Below are 23,287 nucleotides of genomic sequence, written 5' to 3' on the forward strand. Positions count from 1 at the left end.
AATGGAACGCAATGACAAAGTGCACTCATACTTTGCAATTTACAGTGCATAAGACAGTTACTTTCTGAATAAAATTTTAGAAAAGTTGTCTTTTCGAAGGGAAAAAAGCATTGCCTCTGAAAACAAAACGTATTAAAAAGTTTAGATTTTAACTGGTATTGTTACTTTATCTGCGGGATAATTAATAGTATCTTTCATTGTATGAAGCCCAAGAGGTTTCACTTGTATGAAAGTTTCGCTTGCTAATTCCACTAATACTTCGGTCAAACTTCCACTATGTTTATCGGGATAGTCTCCAGGGTTAAAAAGATGAATCTGAAGATAAAAAAATTTTGATTTTTATAATTTCGACCTGTTACATACATTTGCTCCGATAGTATCCAAATTCGTAAACAAATAATCATCAACATTGTGGTTTAGGACAAAGGTGAGCCCTGCATGCACACCTGCTTCTGCATGGTGGATCGTGTTATTAAGAAAAGGTTCAGCTATCCTGAAAAACCTTGGGAAGTATTCGTTTAAGGTTATTGATTACCTACTTTTCCGTAGAAGATTTTACGTAATTAAAAATGCAGCAATATCCTTGAAAGGTCAACCGTGTTTGAAAAATTTCGCTACAGTTTACTTTGTGTCGCATCCATGAACAGGACTCTAAAAAGTCTTCGCATGAAGGTGCTAGCTAAAAATGATATTTCATTATGAAGAATATGCTAATTTTTTGTTTACATTTTTCATAACTTCTCTTAGCCCATATTGAGAAGAATTAGGCAATCTTTCAAAAAGCCTTTGGAACTGCATAAGCTTTGGAATGTACGTGTCATCAATATCATAGACGCTTCCAAGAGCTTTTATGTAGTCTTTAATTATGTTCATTTTCACACTACTATGATTGAACCTATAACTTGTGTGACTATACAGTTTTCTTAAGTAATAACTTACATGAAAATAGCCAGTTCGTCTGCTTTCTTCCGACTGATTTTATTGATGTTACAAATACCAACAGCCGGAAAAGGCACTTTTTTAACTGGAAAATTAGTATTTTCAAGAGTCGTCACGGTTGGACTCTCCATGAAATCAATCCACAGCGTTGTAATTATCGAAACTGTTATACCCACCAACAAAATATTAACGCATATCCAGATAATTTTCACCGAAAATTCTAAAAATTTGTTTGCTTATTCTTCTATGTAAAACATCGCGAACTAAGTACCTTTATTTTGCACGTATTGTAAACTGTTTAGAGTTGAAGTTTGCATAAAATGTTTCAGAGAGGTTTTTTTGTTTTGTTCAGTGCTCGCATTAATACGCAACATTTTGTATTGACGAAGATTATGACGATTGTTACGAATTTTTTTGTAATCATTAATCATTTGAGTAAAAAGGACCGTGTGAAAGAAGTCAGAATGCACGTTCGTAGTGTAGAGGTTGGTTAATTAATGTTGAAATTCACAACAGGAAAATATTTCTTGTTTACCAGCGGCAGGATAAATGTTTAAATATACAAGTTGGTTTAATACACACAACATTAATTATTTATATTATTAAATTAAGAACGAATAATTTTTCGAAATATGTCATTAGTTAGTGTTATTTTGCACAGAATTTTAAATGAAATTTAATAATGCGTTTTCACTACTTATTAAGAACATGTCATTATATTGTTCCGAACTGTTAAATTAAATTTCTTTCCCACAAGTAGAAAACGATATTTTGGATTGCCTATATTAAACTAATATTTAGTTAGGATAAAAAAAATGTCAATAATAAGGATGTTTTATTGGATTTAAGTTAGATATTTTTATTTAACAATTGCAAATTATTAATTAATCACCTATGTATTAAAAATAAATTTACATATATGTAGATCTTTTTTCGTGGACATAAATGTGCTATTAGTGAAAAAAATAAATATACCTACTCGTATAAACCACGGGAATTAAGACTTTTTGGTCCTGGGCTAGAAAAGTGTCTTTTCTCCTTTGGTATAATTACAATTAATGTAGGTACAGCTTAGGCGCGCCTTTTTGTTGATATTTAGGGTGATATGATACTCTGAAATAAGATTTATGTTCGTAAGAATGTTGGTGGAGAAAGAAAGTCGACAAATGCCTGTTCCGGCATAGTTTATTCAGGATAAATTAAGCTGGAAATTACTTGAAAAAACTGCATCCCCTAATTTATTAATTTAATTTGGATAGTTCATCTTTTTATTTGAAGCCATCATAAATGCAGTTGCAGAAATCATCTCCAACAATCACATTATAGTAAATGTAATTGCGTATTTTATATGCACAAAATAGAAGAATTTCCGCTGCTGTAATCAAACTGACTCCTAGGAAGACGCCGCAAATTCCTCCAAAGTTGCCTTAAATATAGTAATAATTTACAATTATTTCCCTATAAGCCATCTTACTTAATATTTCGAACCAGTAATATCGCAAATCTTGTTTATAAATTGTCGCATAGCGGCTATTATAATAAACATGAACAAGTGTGCGGTTGCTGTACGTTCTGGATAAAAAAAGTAGTCTAACTTTATAGTTATTAATAAAGACTTACGAATTTTTAATGGGGCCCGCATTTCTAGTGATTTTATACATATACCCATTACAAACCGGGAAGCATCGATCTTCGCATATTAAACCAAAATGAGCCTCCTTTTGTAATTCTTCACCAAATGCAATATCCGCGGGTTGCAGTCTTTCCCATTTAACTAAAAGTTTAAAGTTGATTAATAAAATTAGTCAATTTTTTCGAATCGTACTTTTGTATTTGGCTAAACACTGCATATCTGAAAGAGTACAAACACGAGTTTGATTTTGAGGATACATAAAAGGAACACAACCACAAAGAGCTGCCATACTCGTCTGTCTGCAGTGCGTGAGACAGTTACTTTTCGAATAGGAATCCATGAAAGTTTTACGTTCAAATTTAAAAATACACTGTCTCTGGAAATGTAACACTTTAAAAGAAATATTTCTCTTCTATACATAGCTACTTTGTCTGGAGAATGTTGAAAAGTATCTTCCACTGTATGGAGTCCAAAAGGTTTCACTTGTATAAAAACCTCGCTTGATAATCCTACGATAGTATCCGCCAAAGCTCCACTGTTTTTATCAGGGTAAGCTCGGGAGTTAAACACATGAATCTAAATTAAAAAAGAGTTGGTTTTTCTAATTTTGCCACATACCTACATTTGCACCGATTGTAGTCATTTTGGTGTAAAAATAATCGTCTATATTGTGGTTTAGTTCAAATGTCAGCCCATCGTGTATACCTTCTTGCCCATACAGAACTTTCGCATTAAGAAAGGGTCTAGCTATCCTAAAATGCCCTTTATGCGAATGATATTTACTTAAACTACTCACTCTTCTGGTGACGTGTTTACGTAGTTAAAAATGCAGCAGTACCCTTCAAAAGTTAATCTCATTTGAAAAATTTCGCTACAGTTTACGTTGTGTTGCATCCACGAACAGGAAATTAAAAAATCTTCGCATGACGGTGCGACCTATAAGTGAATATTTTCTATGAAGAATACATTAATTTTTGCATACTTTTCTCATAATTTCTCTTAGACCAAATTCAGAAGGATTGGGTAGTGTTTCTAAAAGCCTTTGGAAACGCATTTGCTTAAGAAAGTACATGTCGTCAAAATCGTAGACGGTTCCTAAAGTTCGTATGTGGTCTTTGGTCGTATTAATTTCCACGCCGGTATTCTTGGATCTAAAAATAATGAAATTATTAGACGTCATTTTTTGATAAAAATTCACATGAAGTGTGCTAGTTCTTCGGCTTTCTTACTACTTATTTTATTAATATCACAAATAGAAACAGCCGGAAAGGGTACTTCACTGACTGGAAAATTGGCGTTTTCCAGAGAGGTCACCGTTGGATTATCGATAAATTCATTCCATAACGTTGTGATTAAGAAAATTGTTAGACCCAGCAACAAAATGTTGACGAATATCCAAATAATTCTCACCAAAAATTCTAAAAACTTTCTTCATCTTTCTGTAGAACATAAAACTTAGAAAGTACCTTTGTTTTGCACATATTGTAAACTGTTTAGACTAGAAGCTTCCATAAAATGCCCCAAAGATTTTGTATTCTTCATAATGAACCTCACCGTAAAACTGCGTGTTTTTATTAGCATTAGAAATTAATTTTTCTTCAATAGTCGTTAAATAAAATCAACGTACTCACCCTTTTAAGACGGAAATGCACGTAACACATTAATCGAAATTTATGAAAGGAAATTTTTCATGTTTACTACCGGCAGAATAAATGGTAAATATCCAAGGAGCTTTAATACACACACATCATTATTTATTCATGCCCTTAAATTAGAAAGTGATCATGTTTGAATTAGGTGGATAATTTGTCGATAGTTAGACCTGATTTGAGATTATAATATCTAAAGTGGGATTATAAAACGGTATAAATAAATCATTTTTTATTTTTTTTAAAAAATTATATACATAAAAATAAATTCGAAACTAACAGTATTTACAGAGTATTTTTGACAGCTCAGCGGTCACTTTTACCCACCAGGATGCATTTCATTTTGTTCCTTTGTTATAAATTATTGTCATTTTATACAATATCAACCGTATTTATAAGTGTGTAAAATTAGCCGCCACTGTCCAGTGTACGTACTATAAAAATAAATAAATTATCAGTTTACATTCTTTCAGAGATTGTATCTAACACAGTTGTTTGATGAGGTGAAAAAGATTTACTATTTTCTGAGTTAATAATAGCCAAAGGATTCACAGTAATGTTGGTCTCCAGCAGCAGCGGTTTTTTGCAGCGTCCTTCTAGAAAGTACGTCTCCATCGTCCCTTTTCCCTTCACTTGAATAGTCCCTCTGCAAGATAACGGGTACCCTTTTGAGCTTAAAATTTGATACATTTCCTTCGTAACCTGAAAAAAAAAACATTTCTTTAAACAACTAATGGAAAATTTCGGCGCGATATCGATCTCTTGGAGTGTGTCCAAATGTGGGTTGTGTTGAGTTGAAATTCGGGGCATTAATAAAGGATGAACTTCCGATGGCTTACTTGAATTTTGTCTAGGACGCCAGTGCTATCCATGCGGCTGGCAACGTTCACAGCATTACCCCAAATATCATATTGAGGCTTCCTGGCACCAATGACTCCAGCCACGACTGGACCAACATTGATGCCGATTCTAATCCTGAAGTGGTTGAAAGAGTGTTCGTTTACTTCAGCGAGCTGCTCTTGGATTTTCAGAGCATAGTCGGCCATCGCAGTCACGTGTCTGTAGCCTTGCATATCGCAGGTGTTCTGAGTCAAACCTGTAAGGAAAAATTGGTTTTTAATAACTTCTCAGCGAAATCTCAGGTTTAATTTGCCATGTGACGGTCCTAATTGGATTCCCTTTCTTACCTGAAGCAGCCATATACGTGGCTCCTGTCGACTTAATTTTTTCGATATATCGAAACTGGTCTTCGGATAGCAATTCATCGAAATCCGCTATAATTTCGTTAAGAAGCCTCAGACACTCCACCCCTTCGTTGTTGCCTTCCAGTTCAACGTAAAATTCCGAGAAATTCGGAATTGAAGCGAACATAACGCAGACGAAATCGCACTGTTCGTGGTAAAGTTCCTGAAGACAGCATCGCGATTACATGGAAAAATTGTATACTTTCGAACTTACGTCATTATTTTTATCGCTGTTGAGAAAATGTTCAGCGACATGAACTGGCAAGATATTAGCAAGCAATTTACGGTTGTACGCTTCTAAGTGCTCCATGTCTTCTTTCTCCTCTGAAAAGCACAGATTTTACATTTAACAAACGAATTTCGAGCAAAAACCTAATTGAACTTTCAAGTCGTTATAAATCCGACGAAAACTTGAGATGTACCAACTTTATCAAGCGGATCAATTTTAAAGTCCTATATTGTGAAAACTGTGAAATTAATAATTGTGGACTACAGTGGGGTTCACTGACGGAAAATGAACGAATTCTATTCAACGATATGATTGAGCCAAAAGTTAAAATTGATTTATTTGTAGCTAATTTGTTTTTTAATTAGATTTTTCTTTGATATTTAATGATTGATAGCTGTAAGCGGATTTAAAGTGAATGAAATTAAAATCCGCCAAGATTGGTACCGAAGTTTTGACCCGGCGCGGCGCATCCACCATTTAATCAATATAAAATTCACGTGTTTACGCTAAATTCAATCAGAACAATGCAATACTGACTTGGGAACAAAACAGCTATTTGAAGCGTTGGCATTCACTGTAATAAATAGATTTCCAGAACTAGCACATTTTTTTCAACCCTCATTATCTTTCTGGTCTTATTTCAAACAAAACCCTCTGACCTCAATAGCTGACCATCCTGGAGTCCAATTACTGATCCAATTAGAAGAAAAAAGTTGACACAGCGTCTTGTTTGCTCGTTACGTTTTGTTTGAAATTACAAGTTATATAACCGGAATGACACACAAATAACCTGGTCACGTTGGACTGTTATTGTGGTTGTCTGGATCGAAGTCCGGGATATTTGTTTACCTACCTGTAGCTTGTAATTTCCAAACGAAATCCAATCTATAAGTGGCTTCTGTTTGTTGACCGTGCAATATTAGTGCTATCACGAAGCCTACTAATATCACAATGTTGACGTACTGTTGAGTTAAAGTTGGCTCACTGAAACATTAAGAAAATTACATTGTGAAAAAATAGTCTGTTCAGTACAATATTGGTAAACGCGAGTAGATACGCCAGGTAATTAGCTGATGGCTCTCAATGACGCTGAATCCAATAACCAAATAATATTTACGAAATAAAAGAAAGTCTAAGGACATTTATTTTCTCAAGGGAGCATGAAAAATACACAACTTCATAAGCACAGAATGTGGTTAAAATAAAGAGCATTGTTATTTTCCTAGTCCTCCTCCTATTAAAGTATTCAAAAGTGTATCTTCAAGTGGAGCGCTTTGTGTGTTCCAAACTTGGTACAGGATCACCAACAATCGTAAAAGATTAAAATTCTTTTCTGAAGTATGTGAAGAAAACTATAAGTTCAACATTTTATCGTAATTAAAGTGTTAAAAGAATCCTACCTGACTGTATGGGCTATTGTTTGATAACAATAGCACAAAAAATATTTCGAGTAGTTTATCTGCGTGCATTTTAAAGTAACGAAAGAACGTGGTTTTAACATTGAATGTAAACAGAGGAGCTAGACTGTCTGTCTATTAAAAGTGGAACTAAAACATCATTACCTGCATAATTATACTTTATTTGTAGCGTTAAAACATAAGAATAATAACAAATAGTTGCAATAAAATATGCAGTGACATTCATTACTAATTGATTTTATAAAGACGAGTAGTTAAAATTTTATTATTCTTTTGTTGTGTACGCTACGCAGTATGGCTCGTGTTTGACATTGTAAAAAATATAGCTCGTTTACGAAGTCGATAAAGAGCGTTTATTTTGCATAGTTAATTATGGGACGTGTATCGTAATGATCAATTTGCACAAGCGAAAGTTCACATTGTTACTTATGGGCTTTGAATTTGAATATTTTCTTATATTTTACGTCTTTTATTGAACATATTTTTAAAATCACAAAGTACGTTTTAATGCACAAGCCTGCACTTTCCTGATATAAAATTCACGTATAAGTTTACATTGGAGACCGAGGCTCTTTTTTGTTGTTCGTTATGTGGTGTTCTCTAGGGATCCCAAACATTGGTGAAAGCATAAAATTTTATCTTTTATACAGGGTCCGGCAACACTTGTGTCCACCCCTAAAATCGTCTTTAATTTTAAAGATAAAATGTTGGAAATTTGCATACGCTCATAGTTGACAAAGCTCTAGAAGCTGACGCAAAAATTTGTTTTTTATTACGGTTTGGTTGACGTCGCGACGCCTAAGAAGTATAATTTTTAGCGATTTTTGAGTTTTTGCGGAAATATTCGCGAATCCAATTTTTTTTCAACATAACTGTGATACAAATATCTGAGTTTTTATTTTAAATCTAATGCAAATTGTGTTTAAATTTGCGAAAAAAACGTTGTTTTATCAAGTTGGTTTTCAAAATTATGACAGCGCAGCGGCAAACTACGTTTACACCAAAATTTCACAAGTTACTTCATTCACTCTTATAAAGGTTAATTTTGATTAACACGGGCATGTTGCACTTTATGGACACCAGAAATCGTTAATTAACATCGACAAATCGACAATTTCGCCAATTAAGACTTTTGTTACAATCTAAAGCGAGCCAAAGGATAGATGTCATTTGTGACACAAGTTGTTGACAGATGGGTGTAAACGTAGTTCCCAATTTTGACGTAATGAAATTCAAAACTAACTTGATAAAACAGCATTTTTTTCTCAAATTTTGAAGACAATTTGCAATAAATTTAAAATAACAACTGAGATAATTTTAACACATTTATATTGAAAAAAAATTAAATTAGGGGTTGATATCACAAACTTACAATTAACTAAAAATTACATTTTTAAAGCGTTGCGACGCCAAAACTATCAGTGATAAAAAACAAATTTTTGGGTCAGCTTCTAGAACTTTGTCAACTATGAGCGTATGCAAATTTTCAAAATTTTATCTTTAAAATTAAAGTCGATTTTGGGGGTGGACACAAGTGTTGCCGGGCCCTGTATAGGGGGTCTCCGCTCTTTTTTAATATTAATAGTGAATTGCGTTCTTTTAAATGAAAATTGTGGGGTTAAATACATTACTGTATTGTTACTGTCATTCTAAAATATGTAAAATATTTTTACAGAGTTTCTTCAAAAATATGTATCTATTAAATAGGCAATTCTCAACTTCTTTTGAAAGTTATGCTCCTACTGTTGGTTATTTTGTGCCAGGGGGTTTTCCTCTTCATAGGTAGGCCTGTCTTTTAAATCTTACAATTTTTTGACATTACGTTAAGAATTACTTAAGCCGTATTCTTTTCAACGGTGAGATAAACACATAATTTGAAAGATAGTGATTTTTTTTTCTACATGTTGCCTTAGAAAGTATAATATATAATTTCATTACTTCTTTTTCTTAGAAGTTGCAGCTATTAAGGCAGCACATTGTATATTAAACTCCTGATACAAAAGTACCAATAGCAGCAACAAATGCTTGAAATCTATTTTAAAATGGGAAAATGCTGAAAAATGGTTAAAAAGTAATGAATTTAAAGGCCAATTTACCTAAATATTTCACCACCGTCGTTAAAAGTAGCTAGGAGTAAGTAAGTAAGATCAAAAATTTTACGTCCATTATTTTATTCTTGTGACTGTATGCACAATCTTGAGAAGTTAGTTCTACTAAATCTTGGAATAAATTTTACAATTTGTTGCTTAAACTCTGCCCTCAAATACCCAAAATTTTATGGTCAATTATTTTCGCAAAAAAAATCCGACTCAATCGATAAAATAATAACTTTTTCGTTTTTTAAACGACTCTCGTAAACAGCTTGTCTTCCTGATCAGAAATTGCGGTTTTCGCCATAGTTTTTTTTAGCATTGTGTTTGCTTTTTAGAAATGTGGTTGAAATGTTTGTTTTTTTTGTTAGTTATTTCGTGCCAGGTATGTACATACCTGACAAAGACTGTAGAGACATAGAATCCCAAAAATTAGGAATAAGTTGATTTTAATTTTGCTTAATATTGAATTATTCAACCGAATTAATTGTGATGAATTAAAGAAAAAAGTTGCATGAATTGCATAAAAATTTTGAATCAACTGTGAGATAAATACAATAAATCAATGATAACTTTTATTGTCCATTTTGCCTCAGCAAGTACATACTTTTATTTTTTCTTATTAGCCAAAGTTAGTGCAGGAGCACATTGTATATAAAACGCTTGATACATAAGTACCAATAACAGCACCAAATACTTGAAATTCATTAACAGCAAGAATGTGTAAAATACGAACTGAAAAAAAAATGGTTAGAAATTGATGAGTTTTAAAACCAATTTACCTGAATATTTTACCACCAACAGTCAAATGGCATAATTTGTGTACATTTATGTACAGTTTATATAGGAAAATAAAGGTCCCCACCACGCTGCATAAAATATGTTTACCTTTTATTAAGTGTTTTACTAAGTAGAGCTACCATTTTTGTTATCTCGGAATGCTTGATAACCATACAAAATAATTGATGAAAAATAAAACTTTCCATTAATTTTAAATACCTTTTTATTTAAAATACTTATTATGTAAAATGGGAGCAATTTACGAGTATTTCAAGGAAACGCTGGTCAAAAGTTTACGCGAACAACAAAATTTGTTTCAGCAAAAAATGTTAAAAACAAAAAATAACTACAGACAAATAGAATATTATAATATAAAATTGTCATTGTAACTTTTCTATAATAACAGGTATCAAAACCAATATTGCAGCATGATAAAGGCATTAGTGCTCGGCAGCAAATAGGAAAAATCCGCCTGTAATCTTAACTTATACAGCATGATTTTTTAAAAACGGCAGGCGTTGTAGAATTTTTATTTATGAACCGATTTTAAAAATTAAAAAAACAAATTAAATGGTTTTTAATTTACTATAAACTGATGATTTTAAGAATTTTTCTAAATGTCTTAGTATCTTTTGGGCGATACTCAACTTTCTTATTTTAAATTGACACCCATATTTTTTTTTTCATAATTTGGAAGATATTAATTTTCTATTTCTAATGGTGTAAAAAAATAGAATACACATAAATAAATTTTTCATACATTTATTTAACCATAAACGTAGGTTTCAACAAAAAAAATCGACTTACTGATTTCAAAAATGTTTTTAATAAAATTTTTGACAATTTACACCAACTTAACACGACTTTAATTTGATAAAGCAATAATTATAGATCAATTCAAAAATACAAATTAAACTTTTATAGCAGCATTCTGCAATCCTTTCAAAACTAATAGTTTCATTAACTGATTTCACACAAATGTGGCAAAAGACTGCTAACTAAGAAGTCAGAAATATTAATTGGCTGTATGCCACGAAGAATACCTACTGACTGTTATCAGTGTTATCGGTATTCGAGGAGGTAAAATACTGTTAAGGCCAACTGTAATACTTGAAGTGAAAATCACAGCGATTGCCACTTTTGTCTTTTACACTTTTTTTGCAAGTGTTTATTTATTGGAAAAAATTTGATTTTAAATTGTACAAATTGTTTAAATAAGCATGTTTTAGAGAAAAGTTTGAGAAAAAAAAACATGATTAATTTAAAAATAGTATATTATGAAACGCGTTTCATAATGAACATTTTGTCGCACGCACGATTTTAAGTGTCATAAAGTAGTAAGTGCGGTAAAATGCATTATGAACAAGTATCATACGCTATTTTTTCTATTTCGCCTTATTTTAAACGGGAAAAACTTGATTTAGAAATCTAGAGAATCGGTAGTTGGCATTAGAAAATGTTCGGGAAAAAAATTCGAAGTAGCCAAATCCAATTTCAGTTAGTTTGACAGGTGTGACGTTTTGAGGTTACCGAAGCGCAAGGGAGCCAAGAGAGCAAAGATGTTGATCATGATATGATGGTTCTCTTACATCCAAAGAGTTTTTCTGCGATGAATTATTAAGCCAAGTACAACAAGAAATAATAGTGTATTGATCGATTTATCATGGTTTATCAAAACCAAAATCTAAATTGTCAACGTTGACAGCAGGTTGACGGTTTGTCTACTGCAAACCTAAGAAAAATATAAGTTTCTGGAAATATTGGCACGGGATTGGTTCATTACGATACCGAAATACGCTCAAACGCGTATCGAAATATCTTCATTATGAACGCGAAATAGAAAAATATACTATTTTTTAATTTTACGTTAATTTTGCGGCCGCAGGGTAGAATATAATAATAATATTATGATATAAAATTGCCACTATAACTTTTCTGTAGTAACAGGCAACATAACCAATATTGCAGCATAGTGGTTTGCAGCAAATAGGAAAAATCAGCCTGTAATCATGTAACTGATTTACAGGGTAAATGTTTCATGTTTTACAATGCATCGTTGTATTACGATAAGCCGGCAATTATCGGAAAATATCAATTTTGCATTGGAGTATAAAGTCCATATTAACAGGTAGTAAATATTGCACCAAATTATCTTGCTCTAAATAGCAAAACCGTGTTTGTGCTTTCACTGACGTATTTCTATTTCATTCGGTTTGGTGCAATTTTGTTATCGGAAAGTTCTATCATGCTTGAATAAAATAAGTATACTTTAAACAGTTCTTAGAAACGTTTTACCTTATTTGTTGTATTTATAATTTTTTTAAAACCATCATTACTTCATAAAAACCGACACTTTTATCTCTCTTAATGATAAAGTGTCATTTTATAACTAATAATTTTATGTTTGTGCCAACCACAATAAATGTTTTTGTCTCGGTGATATCTTCCTTGTTTATAGAAAATCTGATGTCCTGCAGTCACGATTTTCTTTGATGTATTGAACGCGCAGCAAAGACAGACAGACAAGAGGTGCAAATATCAATCTTTTGACTTGTGCACAGCTTGAATCCCTACCTCCTTTTGATTGTACGAAAATAGAATAATGGCCGGCTTAGAAATTAATTTGTACGATGTCATTAAATAAGAGGAAATCCATGGTTTTAGACGAACATACAATTTCATCAACAATAAGCGTTAATCTTCCAAACGGATGCACTTGACAATAATTATTTGGTTGCGGATTATGTGCAAAGTAAAACTAGTGAAACGTTATCGGCAAGGGAAATCAGTTTAGAAACAATATTTAGGCCAAAAAAATTTAAAGTGCAGTTTTATTCAATAAATACACATGTTCGCAATGAAATCAGAATGCGTTGATGTGGAATGAAATTAACACATATTTATTCGGACATAAAATTTTTGTAGAATACATTTGGATTGCAGTGCGCAAATAATGCCGACTGCGATAAATAAAAATTCAAATTTTTGATTTTTTTTTATCCCGGCGCATCCACCATTTCTCTGCCGTCAAAATATCGTAAATACAAAATTGACTCACCCCTGTCTGGATAAACAAAAAAATCGCTGCATGGCGTGTTCTTCTTTGGTGTACGCAATGTATGCGGCAATAAATCCAGCCATTCCAGCCAGCAGAATGATTGTCTTGAATAGTGAACTAAGAACTTGATAAACAGCGCACGCAATCATAGAGATGAGAACAAGCAGCAAGAGATACTGGAAAAATTAAAACACATGTAAGCTCGTTAGAGCACGAATACGCTGAAATTGCTTACATCTATCAAGAAGTAAGGTTTGCAGTCTTTATTTTCGTTATTCAACGAATATATGGTGAAATTCGTACAGTTGCTGTCGATGATGGTTGAATTGAGACATTGTATTTCGTCGGGGAGCGACGTCTGTGAAAAGAACCTTTCAGGGAAGAAATGGAAGAACAATGAACTTACAGAATGCAACATAACTAATCCATATATACATACAGCCATGATGAAAGAAAATATTTGAGCAACATTTCTGTTCTTGTGGATGAACTTCGATACGGCAAAAACTTTTAAGTGGACATCCTGAAATTTAATTTGGTGAGAGTAGAGTTGGAGTAATTTTGGGACAAACCTCTAAATTGACATTTTCAAAGTAGACTATAATGGGAATGAAAACTAAGAGAAATATGATAGGAATTGAGAATAAATAAGCAGTATCGTTCCTGGAACAAAAAACATTACGTAAAGCTCCTCCACTTTTATTACTTACCTTCTCATAACAACAATTTGGACTAAAAAAATCGCAGTAAAACAGAACGTCGAGCAGAAAAAATACAAAGTGAGCATCCTATCCTTCTCCAATACGTACTGAAAAGCTTCCATAAAAAAGACGAAAAATAAAGGAGAAAATACCAACTTTGGCCTCCTTGTCTCGATCCCGGAAATGGAGAAGCAACGTCCGGCAATGCTCAGTCCTTAATCTGTCTATGCTGCGAGCGTCAATGGCTCTCATCAAATACTCGTTCACTTCATCTTCTGGATTTTTTTCTCTTTCAGGTGGATCGCTGAAACCCAACCTGGAACGGACAGGATGAGCTAATTAAAGGATCCGTTGGGCGATATGAAATGTTCTGATAATTTGCGAAAACTCTTCCTATGAATATTTAAAACGATTTTCCCAATTAATCTGCATGGAGAACGGTAATGTTCTTCATACCGTTCATTTTGGCTCGCTTTTGTGAAGCGAATCCAACCCGGCAACAAACATATCAAATTCCTAACGGGCGCTCGTTTGCGATAAAGAGAAACAGGAACAAAAAAATATTGGAAACCCTGTTAATTATAACTTTATCAATACGGACAAATTGGAAACCTACTATTAAATGAGGGACGATACAACGAGAAGTTTTACAGAAATTAATTTCACAAGAATGTTTTTAATAGGTTAAACCTGACCTTTTTGTTTTTAAGCTTGTGGTAAACGTATGAATATATGAAATATTGTTCTTGAAAATTAATGAAGTGTAGAAAAACCTTTCAAACCTACTCACTTGGACGAATGCTTTCCATGCTGCGATCCATGCCCCATAACCCTCATCTCCTTAGAGATGTTTCCGTTCATTGAATGATTCTGGTATGGCGTCGAACCCTAAAAAATTCCAATTAAATCATAATGTAACTAACTGAAGAAATTCTTTTGTGTAGCAAAGCAATCCTGAGACACCATTACCGGTGATTGACAACATAACAATGTTTTAGGTTTATTGAAGCGACAAACTTTTTTAAGAGAAGTCAACGATTTATTTCACACTCAGATCGGCACGTTAACGGGACAAACATTAAAAACTTCCCCGGAAAAGAGAAACATCATTAAAGAACGCCAACCCGAAAAAAATCTCAGTCTCAGTAATATCTTCGTCCTTTACACCAAAAGTTCGTACTTGTTGCTTCTTAAAAGATCTTTTATTCAACGACTTCATTACAACGACCAAAATAAACCGCACAACTTCCTAGAATTCGAGTCAGTCGAAACTTACCCCTCTATAAGACGGTGCAATAATTAAGTATGTATCAATGTTGTGATCTTTGAGATAGGAGTTGCGGTCACCCCCGTTGCCAGGCTCCACGACGTAATCATTACCGAGGCATTTGAGGGTCTCTTTGGTAATGTGAACACGTCTGGAAAAGTACAGCGTTTGATTAAAGCTTGTGGTTTGGTTTTGTTCCAGACGCGAAAAAAGACACTTACCCTGGAATCCCGCCACTTTCCATGTGATTCGCTAAAGTGACGTCGTTTGACCATACGTCGAATTGCCACTTACGAAGCCCAAGAACGCCGCAATGGACGCGGCCGGTGTGGATGCCCACTCGCATGTTCACGTTGACGGACATTACTTCGCGGACTAAACTGAAAAAAAAAGGTTTTTGAAGTTATGTAGAATCTGACCCGGCGCATCCACCATTCGTACTTCAAAAGCTTTTTCAGGATTGCTTGTATGCAGTCACTTTCTAACACATTTAGTACTTTTGTTGCTTTCAATACTCTTTGATCTCTTTTGCCGTTACGTGAACAACAAACGCTCATTTTGAATAGTGCCCGAATAATATTCTGTGTGGATATAGATCATGAAATAAAATTAAGACACGATAACAAAAACATTCAAAGATGTCGTCGCTTCGAATGCTTTCACGGTTGGTAAATCCAAGAAAAACATATTTTCCCTGAACTTAATTACTGAAACATTTTCGTCTCGCCATCTTTGTACAAGTCATCTTGTTAAAAGCTTCATTTATTTCACAAATGACTTCACATTTGCCCCACACACCAGGGATGAAACTTACGTTAAAACGTTAGTAGCATTCCTAAATAACACTGCCATTTCAGATTCATATTTGCGACAGTAACGCGTTCTGCACATTTAAATTGTGAAACTTTTCTGGGGAGAATTTGTGTGACTTTATTCTTTCTTTTTAAGTCTTTTCAATGCGCGTAATAAACTAAATTAGAAAATGTGACATATGATTCTTGGTGAAATTTACGACGTGCTTTGTTTTCCATGCTTAATTTGCTTATAAATATGCAAAGTGGAACAACACTGCCGCCACTTCGGACGTGGTCAACAGAATTTTTACGTGTAGATCATAAGAAAAAATTTCCGCTCCCTTGTTTGGTTTTACCACACCTCATTAAAATAAACGTCGTCAAAACAGGGAAACAATTCAGACAAGTGAGTAACCCATTAAGTTAGGCACAAATGGTGCCATTTTTAATAATGGGCTTTTTGAGTGGGTGCTCGACCTGTTTTTTAGTTTTGCTCTCGGTTTAACGATAGCTTACGGTTTAACCTCTAACAAGTTGAGGGGATTTTTTTTAATTAAGGGGGTATGTTACTTTTTGATGTAGTCTTTCCATAGAAAATTGTGTTTTTTGGGATAATTGTTCGATATTTAAACATAAAAACTGAAACTGGATTTACAGGGGCGTGTAAACTTGCATTTTGCACTGATTGTTATGAGCAATTATTTTAATGTTTGTTGTGAAATGGTTCAGTTCAATGAATTGAATTTCATTCCAATAAAAACATATTGTAATGCAATAAAATGGTGGAAACCGATAAAATTGTTTGTTGTACATTGCAGTATTATGAAATTTTTAGTATGATTTAAATCCGTAAATTTTATTGAGACCAAACAATTCCATACATTTTATTGTAAAAGTTATTAATAGTACAATTAAGATTCTAATTGATTAACGGCAAAAACCATTTTCGACAATTATTGGAAACATTTCTTTTCATTTTAACCCAAACTGTTTCCTCCAATTAAGCTTGCTAAAGCTGCTGAAGAGATTCCAAATTTTGGCACTTCATAATCTACGCTTATAATAAATGGTCGATAACCATTTTCATCAGCAATGTAGCCGATATGCCGAATAACATGTTCCCCATTTTCATTATCGTATTCATCGGTGTATTGACCCCTGACCACCTGAATTTCATTGTCCGTTCCTGCATTTTTTAATTCACCCACTTCAACACGTTGTTGTCCAACCGCATCAAACCTAAAATCGAGTATAATTTATGATCAAGGAACTAGAGGATAATTATTTACTCAAAAAAATAATTTCCTGAGCCGTCATTCGTTAGATTGAAATTGTAAGGGTGATTATTTTTGGACTCCGACATTTTTGGGATGTCTACATCTAAATAATCAGTTCTTTTGCCAAAATGTGCACTATCGTCTTGATTTACATTTCTAGTAATGTCTTCATTGGTTGGTTTCCCAAGAACACAAATAAGGAAAACGAGTAAACCTGTAAGGCACTAATAGAAAATGAAGTTAGAATATTATTTTTTTACTATTTATTACCAAGATGAACAAACATTGTGTACTTTGTACTAAAAACCTGGCTCTGAAATCTTGATATTACTTACAGACGTATCTTTGTAGGTGATGCAGACTCAAGGTAAAACCGTCTCTTAAAAATTGTTCACGACCTTCCAACAAGTCGGACAAGTTTCTCTATTCAAGAATCATCTTTAAATTATTGTGGAAAATAACCACTTTTTTGTTTAGTGGCTTTAATGTCAGACGTGAAAATACTTAAGAAATTATGCAATTTTTAATAAAGGCTATCGGATATGTCTATAAAATAATTTGGACTTTGATTTTGTTGTTGTCATCGTAATTATATTGAAATATTAATTTCCATGTTAGAAGTATTTTTAATCAAGTTTCTATACTCGAAATCTCAAACTCCAGCTTAAGTATAATTAAATTAACGCGGAACTAGTTCGATAATTTAATTTCTCCTATTCACCTTGTTAACTGCAAGTGTGTTCATTTATTTTTCAAAGTATTTATTTTTGGTAGAAAATTCGGTTGCAAAATCCACGTACTCGTTGAATAAAGAAGAATAGAATGACGATGGAGCTAATAAAATAACATAGACGAACTTTGTCATCACGTTAATCTTGAATTTTTACTGATCTTATAAGAGAGAAGGTATTTATATTGCTGTATTTTTGTACTATTATTCATGATCGTGAATTATTATTTCACGGTATTTACGATCATAAATTTAATTGAATAATAATTAAATTAATTTATTTCAAGTAAAAATTTATATTTTTAAATCTCCTCAATTCATAGCAATTTATACTTTCACTTTTTTGTTTCGGACATATTTGGGATGTCTACATGGAAAAATTAGTTCCTTAGCTGAAATGTTTTCACTATGAACTTAACAGTTACATTTTTATATTATCTTTACTACAATTTTTCAGAAAGTTTCAACAACATAGATACATTTTTCAATCCTTCAATCAGTGATCGTGTAAGATAAACGATTTCTTAATTTTCCCCTTAATGTCAGAGGTGAAATTAGTTACAAACGTAATTACGCAAAACCACCTGTTGTTTATTTTATTACTGTCTGATGATTCCAAACTCAATTCAATTCAATTAGAACTGGAATTTTTACTTTTAAGTGAAGGCTATGGGAAAACTTGATAAATTAATTTGGACTTTGATCGTGATCGGATAATACGAAAATCTCTACACTTTATGATAATAATAAATCTTGAACTTCATCGTGCCCATAACCTAGGTTAACGTTAATGAGGTTCTCTTCCCTTGACATTTGTTAATTGCAGGCGGGTACTTTTCTTTCTCTAATTACATAAGTTTTTATTTACAATTAAATTTTAAAAGATGCGCAAAGTAACAAACAATGATGGAATGACGAAAATAGCAACAAATAAAACCGCGAATCTGATGAGATCATGTCTCTTAGAATAAAAACTTCACTTTATTTCTTTTAAGTGAAACGAATGCTCAGCTTACAATTTGTTTTAAAAAATGTAATCTGCCGCTACTTCAGCCCAGAGAGTTTCCACCTATCAAACTTCCCAGCGCTGCTGAAGATATGTCTTTTTTCGGACCCATTGCAGAACCTGGAACACCTGGTCCATGACTAGATCCAGTTATACTAAAAATGGGTTCCGGAGGAGGTCCTGTTGGAGGTCCAATAGATCCAACTCCAGGTGCTGGTGCAAAAATTCCAGGTGTACCAATTCCAGGTGCACCAATTCCAGTTTCAGGTGAAAGAGGTCTTGAACCAAACGGTCCAGTTGGTTCTGACGGTGTCCCCGAAGCTGTGTCAACACTTATAATAAAAGGCTGATACCCATTTTCATCAGCGATGTATCCAATGGTTCGAGTAATGACCGCTCCACTCTCGCTCAAATATTTATCAACATACTGCCCTCTGACTACTTGAATTTCGTTATCAGTTCCTGCGTTTTTTAGTTCACCTACTTCATATCGTTTAAGTCCATCAGTATCAAATCTTAAACAATTTTATGTAAAATTTGTTACACTATTCGGGTAAACATACTCAAAATTATATTTCCCGGAGCCGTCGTTATTGAAAGTAAAATGGTGGGGTGAATCGTTACCGAATTCGGAATGTTCCTTTTTTGGTGGTAATTCAACGTGTGTAAAATCACTTAGTTTACCAAAGTGAACGTTTGCGAGTTCTTGTGCGGCGCGGAGATCATCTTGGTTTGCCGAAGACACGAAAAAAATCAGACATCCTATCAAAATCTGAAGGAAAAAAAATCTTTTTGTATGGGAACAAGTAAATGGGTACTTTACCACCGCGTTCATGTTGCACTTTCACAAGAACTCTATGCACTGGTGTCTTCAGAGAGACTTGATGTTTACCTTGTAAATTATCTCATTAAATAAGAATTTACGGATGTCTGATTTTTAGATGGAACCGGTCGACGAATTTTGGAAACGTCGTCACTTAAAGATGTTGAAAAGAATTTTCTTAAGGTTATCAAGTTATTATACTAATATTGTACACATTAGTTTTTTGTTCATTTGCACTAATTTTCATGTTACATTGCTGCTTGCTCAAATTTACAACAAAATTAAATTTAAATATTTGCAAAATGTACAATCAGGTTGCAGATAAAAAAAAAATGTAGTTAGACACTTTACTTGAAGATCCATGATGAACATATCCACTAAAACTAACTCCGGAGGAATGGAAATGTATGCGGCTACACCGCTGCAATATTAGAGAACGAAATTTATTACTGAGGTATAATAATAATAATAATAATAAAAGAAAACAGTTTATTCTATAATAATTTTAAGCATAACCTCCAGTTGTGTCGGTATCAATTTCATAATCGGACAGTTATTTATGTAATGAGAACGATAAAATCAATATTTCTGAACATATCTTAGCTGAACCTGTTTAGCAAATAATGTTAAATTTCGTAGATCATCTGCTATTTTAGTAAAAAAATTATTACTACTGACTATTATTGTGCTTTCATAAAATAAACTGCTGTTCAAATATTTAGATGTTTTCACGTTCAATAAATGAAATTCTCGCTAAAATCGGTTTATTTTTTACTGGTCACCGTTTCGATTTGATAAATTTGCTTTTAAAATTTACTTAAAAAAGAAATTGAGAACTAACAAATTTTGCACGACTAATGTTGATTTTCGTTTATTTAGCAAACTGCAATATTTATTCCGCGTCAAAGTTGTGAACATTTTTTTTAATTTTATCCCAAACTGTTTCCTCCAATCAAGCTCCCCAAAGCTGCTGAAGAGATGTCAGTTTTCGGTCCTTGTGGAGCACCAGGAGGTGATGCTGCTGTCGACAGCACAAAAAAGAAACCTATTACAAATGGTCGATAACCATTTTCATCACAATATAGCCGATATTCCGAATAACATGTAACCCATTTTCATTAACGTATCGCTCGGAGTATTGACCTCTGACCACCTGAATTTCATTTCCATCTCCTGTATTTTTTAACTCGCCCACTTCAACACGGTTTAGCCCAAACGTATCAAACCTAAAATCGATTAAACCTTTTCTGATAGGAAAACAAGATGTAGTAATATTTTACTCAAAAGAATAATTTCCTGAGCCATCGTTGGTTAGGTTGAAATTGTAGGGATGATCATTGGAATCGTCCAATTTAGCTTCTGGTATCTCTACATCTAAGAAGTCAGATTTTTTTACCAAAATGTGTACTGTCTACTTGCGTTACGTAGTTTATAGCTTCTTGATGGAGTGCCTTCCCGAAAACACAAAAAGGGCATATGATTATACCTATAATGCACTGATCAAAAATCAAACTATACTTCTTTCTTCACTAATCATTACCAAGACGAACATTTTGCACTTTCCACCAAAAAACTCACACTGAAGGTTTTCTGCGTGATGCACATTCAAGGTAAAACCAACGTGTTAGACACGTTGCTTATTCAAGAATCATCTTTATATTATTGTAAAAATTATTATTTCTTTATTTGTCAAAAAGAAATTATATATGAAATTACGCAATTTTTACTTTAAGGTGAAGGCTGTTAGAAATCTATAGGTACCTAAATTAATTTTGACTCTAGTAATAAAATAAATATTTACTTCAATATTAATTTGCATTTTAGTTAGTCACAATTATTATAGTTACAGGCGATTTTTTTAGAGTCAGAAATCGACTTATAAAAATTATTTAACAACTCATGGGGCCCTTTTTGTATAATCTTAAAAGTTTAGGATGGCTATTGTTGATTTCGGTTTAGCGAACTGGAATATTTCGTAACCGTAAAATAAAGGTGAGCAGCATTATGATTCCAGTTTTCACATATAGTGCAGAGTGAATGGCCCATTATTAAAACGGTTATGTGTTTTTGGTATGAAAAGTATTTTATGACCACTTTTATGACAATGGATGCACTGATTCCTATTAAAATTTAATGATTATAAAAAATTATTATGATCGGTCAAACAGTACCGCCATTCCAAAGTCTAGAAACGTAGGTAGTTCATAAATATCGCAAATAATTTTAACAATAAATAATCAATCAGTTGTCAGTCAGTTCAGATCCCCGAGCTGTTTCACATTGTATAAAATTCACTCATATAAAAAACAAATGAAGCAAAACGAGTTACATTACTTACGCTATGGCGTCGATCATATCCAACCCCATTTCCACCGTACAGTGAGCATGATCCGGTCTCGGTTCCGGTAAACCGGAAACGCAATAGTAGCAGTCACCCAACAGCTTAATCCTCAAGCAATGATGTTCAGCAGCCAAACGGTCGAACCTGCAAAAATCAGCGTGCTTAAGTAAACTCGTCCACCAAATTACTCTTAATTAGCATCTTCGAGTCGAGATTAACTTTCGTCGTCGTCGTCGTCGTTAAATTGCAATTAAAAGGCTCGTTTGAGGCAAAATGTACTATAAATTAACCGCCCTGCATTTTTCGCGTGAGGATTAATTTTCAGGTGGATGAAAATTCTTTGTTCTAAATTTAGCCACCGAGAATATTTTGCCTGTGATGTTGGCGAGCTCTCAGCGCAGATGCTGTTTTATATAATTCGTCTTTCTTTCATAATGCAGGGTGAAGGGGCGCGCAAAAGGGGTAAAAATAAATTGTATTTACAAGCTCACCTGGCAAAGAGTTCATTCAAGATTCGTACTAATTCTTCGGCGGTGCACTGGTCCGAGAGGGTCGTAAAGCCACAGATGTCGGCAAAGAGAATGCTGCAATACAAGGTGGTCTTTGAAATCGGTATTATCTGAGTTTATTGCGGCGTTTTAGACTTGTTGTAAACATAGCACAGAAGAACTCGTTTCTAGCCGCCTCAATAACACACAAAGATATTAAGTTCCAAGAAATCAATCGTTCGCTTCAAGTAAACACGATGGAAGATTTCCGGAAAGCTTTTATGCAAAACGATTCAATTTGCTTGAGTTTCATTGCCTTCACAATAAGAAACAGAAATGTATCCAAATCTCACCTGACGTTCTCATGCCTCTGAATATAAATCTTATGAAACTGTTCTTCTTTGGGTTGTCCAGCTATATCAGCCTTCATCTCCATGGCGACGTGTCTCGGCAACACCGATAGCAGAAGACGTTCCTACAAAATTTAATAACGTCACATTAAAAAAACAGAACTTCTCTTTTCATATTGAAAATTTAGTTATCAAAATTTTCAAAGGGAAAATTTCTTGTACGCTCGGTTAACAACCGGAAATTCCAAGCCGGAGATCTTAAAAGATGATAAGGATTTATAACTCCGACATTACGAAATTATTTTCAGACAGCCAATTTTAAAATTGTCGCTGGTAAAGAGAGTGGAATTCGGAGCCACACGGTTTTCTTTTATGTTGTTTTAACGTCAAATTTTGAATTAGAAAAATAAACCGCATGGGATCTAATGCAATTACCATTCCAAGGGTGTGAGGAAATTAGATTATTTTTT

The 23,287-nt window shown here is 33.4% G+C and overlaps 6 protein-coding genes, 1 long non-coding RNA gene and 1 pseudogene across 8 annotated transcripts in view; all 8 read right to left on the reverse strand.

Moving 5' to 3' along the window:
• Nucleotides 1-484: 484 nt before the first annotated feature.
• On the reverse strand, nt 485-1,313 carry LOC148174818 (sodium channel protein Nach-like). The gene is made up of 5 exons (XM_088036921.1): nt 1,211-1,313; nt 940-1,159; nt 727-895; nt 560-679; nt 485-493 (listed from the first exon to the last, which is right to left on the reverse strand). The coding sequence occupies exons 1-5, from the start codon at nt 1,311-1,313 to the stop codon at nt 485-487; spliced, it is 621 nt and encodes a 206-aa protein (XP_087893047.1).
• A 591-nt stretch (nt 1,314-1,904) lies between these two features.
• On the reverse strand, nt 1,905-2,875 carry LOC148174819 (pickpocket protein 11-like). Its single transcript, XM_088037558.1, has 4 exons — nt 2,765-2,875; nt 2,560-2,713; nt 2,414-2,511; nt 1,905-2,365 (listed from the first exon to the last, which is right to left on the reverse strand). Exons 1-4 carry the CDS (start codon nt 2,859-2,861, stop codon nt 2,208-2,210), a joined length of 507 nt encoding a protein of 168 aa, XP_087893684.1. The 5' UTR covers nt 2,862-2,875; the 3' UTR covers nt 1,905-2,207.
• A 56-nt stretch (nt 2,876-2,931) lies between these two features.
• Nucleotides 2,932-4,114, reverse strand: LOC148174820 (sodium channel protein Nach-like). The gene is made up of 7 exons (XM_088036922.1): nt 4,039-4,114; nt 3,771-3,990; nt 3,555-3,723; nt 3,369-3,508; nt 3,195-3,324; nt 2,999-3,148; nt 2,932-2,946 (listed from the first exon to the last, which is right to left on the reverse strand). Exons 1-7 carry the CDS (start codon nt 4,112-4,114, stop codon nt 2,932-2,934), a joined length of 900 nt encoding a protein of 299 aa, XP_087893048.1.
• A 419-nt stretch (nt 4,115-4,533) lies between these two features.
• The window catches only part of LOC148174821 (adenylate cyclase type 6), an 84,313-nt gene continuing 65,559 nt past the window's right edge, over nt 4,534-23,287 (reverse strand). Inside the window, exons 10-26 of the mRNA XM_088035765.1 lie at nt 22,821-22,942; nt 22,471-22,563; nt 21,977-22,123; nt 15,230-15,388; nt 15,018-15,159; nt 14,532-14,629; nt 13,898-14,057; nt 13,751-13,848; nt 13,613-13,703; nt 13,447-13,563; nt 13,276-13,398; nt 13,041-13,216; nt 6,548-6,678; nt 5,680-5,789; nt 5,409-5,628; nt 5,061-5,317; nt 4,534-4,923 (exon numbers count right to left, since the gene is read on the reverse strand). Coding sequence (XP_087891891.1) covers nt 4,681-4,923; nt 5,061-5,317; nt 5,409-5,628; nt 5,680-5,789; nt 6,548-6,678; nt 13,041-13,216; nt 13,276-13,398; nt 13,447-13,563; nt 13,613-13,703; nt 13,751-13,848; nt 13,898-14,057; nt 14,532-14,629; nt 15,018-15,159; nt 15,230-15,388; nt 21,977-22,123; nt 22,471-22,563; nt 22,821-22,942 — 2,487 coding nt within the window. The 3' untranslated portion in view covers nt 4,534-4,680. The remainder of the gene's footprint in view (nt 4,924-5,060; nt 5,318-5,408; nt 5,629-5,679; nt 5,790-6,547; nt 6,679-13,040; nt 13,217-13,275; nt 13,399-13,446; nt 13,564-13,612; nt 13,704-13,750; nt 13,849-13,897; nt 14,058-14,531; nt 14,630-15,017; nt 15,160-15,229; nt 15,389-21,976; nt 22,124-22,470; nt 22,564-22,820; nt 22,943-23,287) is intronic.
• Nucleotides 9,765-10,064, reverse strand: LOC148174822 (uncharacterized). The gene is made up of 2 exons (XR_015770107.1): nt 9,985-10,064; nt 9,765-9,937 (listed from the first exon to the last, which is right to left on the reverse strand). It is a non-coding gene; the product is annotated as an uncharacterized LOC148174822 (long non-coding RNA).
• On the reverse strand, nt 16,780-17,397 carry LOC148174823 (uncharacterized). Its single transcript, XM_088035427.1, has 3 exons — nt 17,350-17,397; nt 17,092-17,293; nt 16,780-17,041 (listed from the first exon to the last, which is right to left on the reverse strand). The coding sequence occupies exons 1-3, from the start codon at nt 17,363-17,365 to the stop codon at nt 16,780-16,782; spliced, it is 480 nt and encodes a 159-aa protein (XP_087891553.1). The 5' UTR covers nt 17,366-17,397.
• On the reverse strand, nt 18,772-19,726 carry LOC148174824 (uncharacterized). Its single transcript, XM_088035766.1, has 3 exons — nt 19,639-19,726; nt 19,379-19,587; nt 18,772-19,330 (listed from the first exon to the last, which is right to left on the reverse strand). Exons 1-3 carry the CDS (start codon nt 19,648-19,650, stop codon nt 18,859-18,861), a joined length of 693 nt encoding a protein of 230 aa, XP_087891892.1. The 5' UTR covers nt 19,651-19,726; the 3' UTR covers nt 18,772-18,858.
• LOC148174825 (uncharacterized) lies at nt 20,161-21,246 on the reverse strand (annotated as a pseudogene). The gene is made up of 3 exons (XR_015770106.1): nt 21,179-21,246; nt 20,919-21,134; nt 20,161-20,864 (listed from the first exon to the last, which is right to left on the reverse strand). The product of XR_015770106.1 is annotated as an uncharacterized LOC148174825 (transcript).

This window comes from Gnatocerus cornutus, chromosome 5 (assembly GCF_029298725.1).
Source record: "Gnatocerus cornutus isolate USDA-ARS CGAHR chromosome 5, icGnaCorn1.1, whole genome shotgun sequence".
Taxonomy (NCBI): Eukaryota; Metazoa; Arthropoda; class Insecta; order Coleoptera; family Tenebrionidae; genus Gnatocerus; species Gnatocerus cornutus.

Bases quoted from the DNA above. Each gene is read 5' to 3' on its own strand.
- LOC148174824 (XM_088035766.1), bottom strand. The intron at 19,331-19,378 runs GTATGTTTACCC...AAATTGTTTAAG, and splicing joins TCCGGGAAATATAATTTTGA to ATTTGATACTGATGGACTTA.
- LOC148174820 (XM_088036922.1), bottom strand. From the start codon at position 4,114: ATGAAGAATACAAAATCTTTGGGGCATTTTATGGAAGCTTCTAGTCTA. The intron at 3,724-3,770 runs GTGAATTTTTAT...CATTATTTTTAG, and splicing joins GAAGAACTAGCACACTTCAT to ATCCAAGAATACCGGCGTGG. The intron at 3,325-3,368 runs GTGAGTAGTTTA...AGGGCATTTTAG, and splicing joins GTAAACACGTCACCAGAAGA to GATAGCTAGACCCTTTCTTA.
- LOC148174823 (XM_088035427.1), bottom strand. The intron at 17,042-17,091 runs GTAAATAATTAT...ACTCGATTTTAG, and splicing joins TCAGGAAATTATTTTTTTGA to GTTTGATGCGGTTGGACAAC.
- LOC148174818 (XM_088036921.1), bottom strand. From the start codon at position 1,313: ATGTTGCGTATTAATGCGAGCACTGAACAAAACAAAAAAACCTCTCTG. The intron at 1,160-1,210 runs GTACTTAGTTCG...ACAAATTTTTAG, and splicing joins ACAATACGTGCAAAATAAAG to AATTTTCGGTGAAAATTATC. The intron at 680-726 runs GTAAACAAAAAA...TATCATTTTTAG, and splicing joins TAAGAGAAGTTATGAAAAAT to CTAGCACCTTCATGCGAAGA.
- LOC148174819 (XM_088037558.1), bottom strand. From the start codon at position 2,861: ATGGCAGCTCTTTGTGGTTGTGTTCCTTTTATGTATCCTCAAAATCAA. The intron at 2,714-2,764 runs GTACGATTCGAA...TTAAACTTTTAG, and splicing joins GTGTTTAGCCAAATACAAAA to TTAAATGGGAAAGACTGCAA. The intron at 2,366-2,413 runs GTAAGATGGCTT...ACTATATTTAAG, and splicing joins TTACTGGTTCGAAATATTAA to GCAACTTTGGAGGAATTTGC.